The 7,500-nt window shown below is 36.2% G+C and overlaps 2 protein-coding genes across 2 annotated transcripts; one reads left to right on the forward strand and one right to left on the reverse strand.

Moving 5' to 3' along the window:
* Positions 1-307: 307 nt before the first annotated feature.
* Positions 308-1,606, forward strand: LOC134193397 (uncharacterized). The gene is made up of 3 exons (XM_062662229.1): positions 308-645; positions 708-1,004; positions 1,063-1,606. The coding sequence occupies exons 1-3, from the start codon at positions 501-503 to the stop codon at positions 1,503-1,505; spliced, it is 885 nt and encodes a 294-aa protein (XP_062518213.1). The 5' UTR covers positions 308-500; the 3' UTR covers positions 1,506-1,606.
* Positions 1,607-6,436: 4,830 nt separating this feature from the next.
* LOC134192709 (uncharacterized) lies at positions 6,437-7,102 on the reverse strand. Its single transcript, XM_062661459.1, has 3 exons — positions 6,995-7,102; positions 6,834-6,929; positions 6,437-6,766 (listed from the first exon to the last, which is right to left on the reverse strand). The coding sequence occupies exons 1-3, from the start codon at positions 7,076-7,078 to the stop codon at positions 6,617-6,619; spliced, it is 330 nt and encodes a 109-aa protein (XP_062517443.1). The 5' UTR covers positions 7,079-7,102; the 3' UTR covers positions 6,437-6,616.
* Positions 7,103-7,500: the final 398 nt, after the last annotated feature.

A 7,500-nucleotide genomic window follows, 5' to 3' on the forward strand; every position in this document is an offset into this window, starting at 1 on the left:
GTAAATATGCATTATAACGCGCGCTAACACAGTCTTATTTCAAAAGAGCTTGTCAAATATCTAGTGATCTTAGTCGCTCCTCACTAACTCCTATGAGTTTAATTAAACTCTGAATATCGAGCAGCTTGATAATCTTGAGTATTTGTCTAATTATGCAGTACAGCAGCATGGTGTACTCTAGTTTAATACATACCAACCTGAGCATGCGTGTAAAACATGCTTGAGATTAGAGTCAGTCCTCGTTATTCCGAACGCGTTTTGTCGGACTATCGTCATCCGTAGCATGTAATTACACATGCAGTGATCACGTAAATTGGTTTCACATGTAGCTTGTCTGAAAGTGAGGGTGTCGGATTATCGGAGGAATGAGGTCTGACTGTATACAAGCAAATTGTCTAAAACCCGGAGATTCAAAGCCGTTTTCAAGTTTCTAATTAGCTTAGACTTTGAGAGCGAGACAATTAGGCCTCCCATTTAGATTTCCCACGATTTGTAGATGCATGCATGCTCATTCAATGCTCTTATACAGTGCTTACTGTGCAAACATGCACCAGGAATGCAATTTTTTGTCAAGATTGCTGTCAGCTTCTGTTCTGTTCTGGCTGCTGGACTGGTCCACTCCACTGAGAAGCAATGCCATAAAAAGTAAGATGGCAGACTAGAACGCAAAGGTACTGATCGCCTATTGATAATTTTATTATGTATAGAGAACGTCTATCTCCGCTCCGACCAGAGCAGTGGAGATCTAATGATTTGCGAGTCCGCAGACGAATTTCGTGCTGAGAGGGTTACCCTCTATCATGGCACAAGGAATGAATATAAAATAGGCAACGGCAAGTGTGACGACAAGAACGTCTGCATTGAAAAGTTCACAACTCCTAGAGGAAGAGGAAAGCTAGAAATAAAAGGTTTCAATCCGGATATTCATACGGGATATTACAAATGTGAAATAATTCGTCATAACGGAGAAGTCGAGACATGCATATGGCACGTCTCACTACTTGGTAAAATTATTTAATTAAAATGTTTCTTTTCGTTTATTTATTTGATTCGTTGCTATAGACGAGAGCCAACTGAACCTGAACGTTCACAATCAATCTGAAACGTATACGTGGGCTGACGTAGACTCATACGTCGACTCTGCTTTGTCCACAAATCGTTTCAAAGCGATTAGAATTCGTTGCGGTATTTCTAAGTATATACTAGATGCAACACGAAAGCCACAAATTGAATGGTACTACAGCAACAACGTCACAATTTCCCACAATTTTCAAGAGCAGCATCCGTTTCAGAAAAGATCGTCAGTCTTTCGGACAACCAAAATCGAATGGCAAGATTTGTTTATTCCTGAACGCGTGAGAGGCAGTCTGTGGAAGGGAGTCTACGTCTGCGCTGCTTTTCAAAGAGATGGTAACAAAACGCTAGCTGAGATCGACAAGTTAGAAGCAAGAAAAGTAGACGTTATTTTAGAAAATTTCAATTTTTTTGAAATCAACAAAAATTAGATCTGTCCGTGTAATTAAAATGGAAGCAATAAACATTTTAGCAAAATTAGGAACTTTAAGTTATTGCATGTTTTTCAAAGTGCATGACGTTATGCTGTGAAGACATCTACATCATTACAAGTATACTAATGACTTAATGTGTCCAGTTTTATCATACTCGCACATACACATGCATCATTCCATTTAATTAATACAGTATGTTTTATAATAAATTTATTAAGTCTATAATTAAGTTTACTATTGTTTGTTTTATACACAACTGTTGCTTTAAAGGCTGAGACTATTTTTTTGTATATTTAAAAAATTACCATAAATTTTGTCATAAATTTTAGGAATGAAACATATTTAATTTAATCAATGTTTTAATTGTTTTACATGATCAAGTCAATACTCTAAGCTAATACGATGAATAGACTGACAAACCTACGAATTTCAAAACAAGACAAAATTTTACAGTCTAACATTACTTTATATATTATTATTTAAAAATTATTTTAGGGGCATGACATACACAACAAACCTATAAAATGATGTTATAATCAAGCTTTTTTGGGTGTCGTGTGTACAAAGTATAATTGTACAAATATTCTTTGCGTAGTCACGAAACATTTGTTGTACAAGTTAGTGAAGTAGTCTTCAGTCTGGTTTGTGTGCAAAGTTTCGGTCTTATTTATCTAAGATGACAGGCCCCTAGTTGCTAAGTTTAATGTATTGGCTTCAAAATCAATGTTAAGTAATTAATTAATTGATTAGACGCGTTGTTTACTTTAATAGAACCAAATTTACTTAACTAATAGATTAAGTCTAAGATTGAAAGTGTACTAATGTCATCACGTAGTAATTACCTATAAGGTTATTTAATCAAACATGCATTAATACAGAAATACCTTGAAATTTATTAGTGGTAGGCAAATGAACAAATTTGAAAGTGTTATAAAGTTGAAAACTTTCTATTTTTACCAGTAAAGATATAAATTAAGAGGAACACTATCGTGTTAAAGTGTGGCCAAATTTTATACGTCCAGCTGTTTTCTAGTCATTTTGATTTTAATTTGGCGTCAAGTGTATATTTTCTGCTCCTGCCAACAAAGTATTCTAGATAATCTAAGAGATGTCTGTTTTTCGTGTTAATGCAGCTACAAAGTTGTAATTGCGAATACAATAATTGCCTCACAATGAACTCCTTGTTTCCCCCATTTTGAGAATAAATTCTCTCCAAAGCCTCGCGTACTCTTATATCACACAATTAATATTAACATACTTTAAAGATAGCTAATTGAAACAATTACTAAATAAATTTTGAATTGATACACGATTGTTTACACTTATAGAGAAAATAAATGCTTTGTAAGGTGTTACATTCGTTTTAATTTAAGCTTTTCTCAGATTGTCATCAGTTCCATTCTCGCACGTACAGAAAGCATTTCCACGAAAGGAGGTCTGTTACCTCAAAGTTGTGAGAAGTTTCACACACTGCAGGGTCAGTTACGTGCAGAAAGTCTTGAGGAAACGGTTGGAACTCCTATGTGTTTTTCACATTCTTCCAAGCATAGTAGTGTTAGTCTTATACCAAATTGCTGTTAGATATCGCCCTGTTCTCGCCATTGGAATAGTCTATTTCAATGAAAACTGATACTATAGAAAGTGAAATAGCAGACTAGAAAGTAAAAGGTAGCCTAGCAACTCTACTAACTCAAATTTGTTTATCATGTTCCGGGCAGAGCAGTGACTAAAGTGTTAGAAGCGAGTGATAAAAAGTTTAAATTCGGACCGCCATACAGAATCATAATCTAATGCAAACCTCATCATCGAAACATAAGTCGAGACATGTATATGGCACGTTTCAATACTTGCTCACAATTAATAAATATCAAAATTATTACATTAAAAGATTGGCATGTTGTTCAATATCAGACACGAGCCAACTAAAACTGAAAGTTCACGGCCAATTAGAGGACATTGAAACACACATGTGGGCAGACATAGACTCATAATGTCGACCATAATATCAGTAGAAGCACAAATTTCAGAGTTCTGCATGTAAGACTTCGAAAACCTACCGCTCTCCAAATAATAAAAGCGTACAACTAACATGCACAATCAAGCAAAACGTAATCGGATCCACAACACTTCTAAAACGCCCATTAATTTAATTAGCAGAAAAGGTTTCACTAACGTATTCTCACAGCATTCGCCGCTCCCAGCTCACCATCTTAGCCACAAAAGAGCGGCAAGTAAACATAAACCGATGGCAATCCCGCATAGTCGACAACAGTGGGTATAGTAATGCACAAATATATAGTGCATGTGCATGTCTAGTGATAGCTTGACCGAGTCTATAAGAGCAGTATTCCATTTGGAAGGCAGCATTGCCTAATTGGTAAAGATTGACAAAACCATGTAATCATTTATACAAGAAATCTCTAAGCAGCAGACAAGACCGAGTAGCAATTTTTGTGTTTGGTGAAATTCAGTATTTTTACTTCTGCTGCAACAACCACTGTTACTTGTTGAGGGTAAGCACTTGACTTCGGCGGGTAACGAACAGGAACGGCAGGAGATACGGCGTCGACTAACTGATGAGCGACTTTCATCGCCTAAGCAAACTCTGACGTCTGAAACTGGGTCTGAGGAGTTTAGTGTTGATATCAAATACAGGCAGGATATGAATAAGCCCGCTCTTTCCACCAAACGTAAATACGCCGAAATAGTATGAATGTTGCGTGGAGGCTGCAAAAACGTGTTTCTGAAAAACTGGAGAAAAAAGAACCCTTCCCGGAATACAAATGGTTAGTACATCGACAGGTGCATGTCAAGAGAATGTTAAATATGTCGTAAATAAAGAGTCTAGTCTGTAATATACTGGAGCAAAGACATAGACTACAACATATATATATATATATATATATATATATATATATATATATATATTTGATAAGAAAAAATAGAAGATGTTCCTAAGCATCATTTGAGTCGATATAAATGATGCAGGTTCTATATGACAATTCAATATTTTATAACAATTATTTTGTTGATAATTTATACTAATGACATAATATAAAAATTAATCAATTACCAGCATCCTCAGTGGCATTGCCTTCGGTAAAGTCAAACTAACTAGTGTCTCTAGATCAATTTGTATTCAGACTAGCACAGGTCAACATACCAAGCCTACTGCAATGAATCAGTGCTACTAGCCAGCATGTCCATAATACCCGTATGATCATCAGATTAGAAGCAAACTTCAATGTTCTCTAGCTATAGATCTGATAGAAAGAAGTCGCAAGTGAAGAACGCTCACTTCGTAGCAGATGAAACGTCTTTTGACGGCTTTGGATCACTGCCGCTCATGATTCTAGTCGCTAGAGCTCGAGACGAACACCAGGATTAGCTATCTCGGATACTGCAATGCTTCGCTACGCCTGGCCGTAGAAACGGTGCAACTGGTACCGTACGGCAGTACTTCTTTACAATATTTTAAGTCTGTTAAAATTAACATATAACTAGTCATTGTATGCGGTACTGCGCTCAGCTACGTGAGTCACTGCAACATTGCGCCTAGATATGTCTACGCAAGAAAGGAGTAATAAATTTTTAAAAATTATTAAACATAATTTTGTTAACTATAGATTACTTAATTAACTTCACATCGATAGTGTGACCAACAAGATAGCATGATAGTGTACTTGAGCAAGTAAGTTATCTAATACAAAGAGGTTCAAACAATTACGAATTTGCCTAATTTCCAATTAGATTATCTTTTAATATCAAATCAATTCAAGCATTTCATTGATACAATATTTAGCAGCATACTTGATCAACGCTTTTCTAATGCCTACTATGCCACAAATACCTTTCAACACTCGTTTACCAGATTACTGTCACTTAGACTTGACAATTCTGGAATGATGAGAGCGGAGACTGGGTGGAGTCTACTGTCAGCTATTATTTTGTTTTCGCTGCTGTACTAGTCTATTAAATATTAAACTGATGCTATAGCAATTGAAATTGCGAACTAGAAAGCAAAATTGAACCAGCATATTGACTCTAATTAATAATTAACTCTAACACACCGTCTACCTCTAGGTGTTCTTGGAAGAGCAGGGAACAGTGATACAGTGAATATTTAACAAGTCTGCAAAAAATTTAAAACGTCAATGGGGTAGTCCTAGGTATAGATTAGTGTTCTACCGATACAAAGATTTGTCGAAACTATATATATATATATATATATATATATATATATATATATATATATATATATATATATATATGTATGTATGTATGTATTGCAACCAATATATAAATAATATTATACACATCGGTTTTCAGACTGATGCCTGTGATGTCTACAACCTTACCTTTTTCTAAATTTCCAGAAGCTTAGTCTAGAGCTTTTTAGGTTTCTTTCTTTTCTATTTATTTCACGGTATTCTAAGTACTTATGTTTGTCCCACATCAAGAAACGCCTTATACTTCTGTTTACTGCCTAGACCGTAAAATATGGGACTGGCATGAGTCGCTAACCCTGGAGGCGCCAGACCCATGCACGAGGTACTGTCTATCTCCGGTATCGGCTCCAATACCGATACCGATAACGATACCGACACTGATACCGATACCAGTATTGGTGGAACACTGAATTAGAAAGCTAGCGATAAACACCCTAAATTAGAATATTCATGCGAAATGCAAAATCATAATCCATCGCAAAATAGTAATCGACAACCGGAGCAAGTCGAGTCATGCACATGTCTGTATCTGCTAGAAATTAGTAAATTAGTTTTGATATTGAAATTATTTTGTTACAAGAATTAACGAATTGAAATTAGACGTTCACAGCCAATTAGAGACACGCATGTAGTCAGACAGAGACTCTGTCGACTCTGTTATCAAGCAAAAGCACAATTTCAAAGTGTTGTGCTAATCAATTTAATTAAAAAGCTACCGCTTCGAACACAGCAATAGACTGTACAATGAAATATCATAAACATTCGGGCAACATGTAACATCATGCATATCATCTAGAGCTCTAAACTAACGCTTAATATAATTAAAAGTAATTCGTTTCTATCATCGAGAAGATTCAAGGCGTTTCGGTAGTCACAAGATTAGGACGACTTGATTTTCACGACGTTGAGCACAATAATGACGGGAAGTATAAACAGACCGATAACTATACCGCTGAAGTTTAGATGTCGAGCCGCAGTAGACGCTTCAGATGCCCTGGCTTGATTGCCAACGAGTTTGGCCTCACGCACCTGACGACAACAGTGAGTGTATAATGCACAAATGCATTGCCTCTAGTGCATCTGTCTCTATTGATACCTTGACCGAGTTTATAAGAGCAAATATTCCAATTGGAAGGCAGCAGAAAAGTAAGGTGAAAATTGACAAGCCCATGTAATCATTTATCTGAGAGGTCTATAGGCAGCAGACGATACCACGTAGTAATTTTCGTGTTTGGTGAATTTAGTATTTATTCTTACTTCTGCTGTAGAAACAGCTGCTGCTTCTTGAGAGTAAGGACTTGGCTTCGGCGGACTCTCAACCGGTATGACAGGACACACCATCTCGACAGTGTGATAAGGCACGTCCATCACTTGAGTGAACTCAGCACATCTGAAACCAGATCTGAAACGTCTTATGTTTATATCAAATATGGGAAACGTTATACATATGGGTGTAACAAAAATTGAGCCTGCGTTTCAGGAATGTTTTTGAGTAGCCTGGGACTTTATAAAATTTTGCCAGTAAAAGTTTAGACAAATTAATTAATCTTAATAAATAAAAAAATGACACTGGCAAACCATGTACTGCAACTTCATAAATTGTCTAGGAAACGACGTGTTATTGCTTTGTCGTTTTCTTGATTCTCTATATTTATGTTATTGTAAACCTACTTTATATTTTTAAGATCGATTACATAAGAAGGCGTTCTGACTTCAAAGGGCACGTGGAGCGTCACGCCCACATCTCAAAGTTGAAACCATGC

This window comes from Corticium candelabrum, chromosome 17 (assembly GCF_963422355.1).
Source record: "Corticium candelabrum chromosome 17, ooCorCand1.1, whole genome shotgun sequence".
In the NCBI taxonomy this organism is placed as follows: Eukaryota; Metazoa; Porifera; class Homoscleromorpha; order Homosclerophorida; family Plakinidae; genus Corticium; species Corticium candelabrum.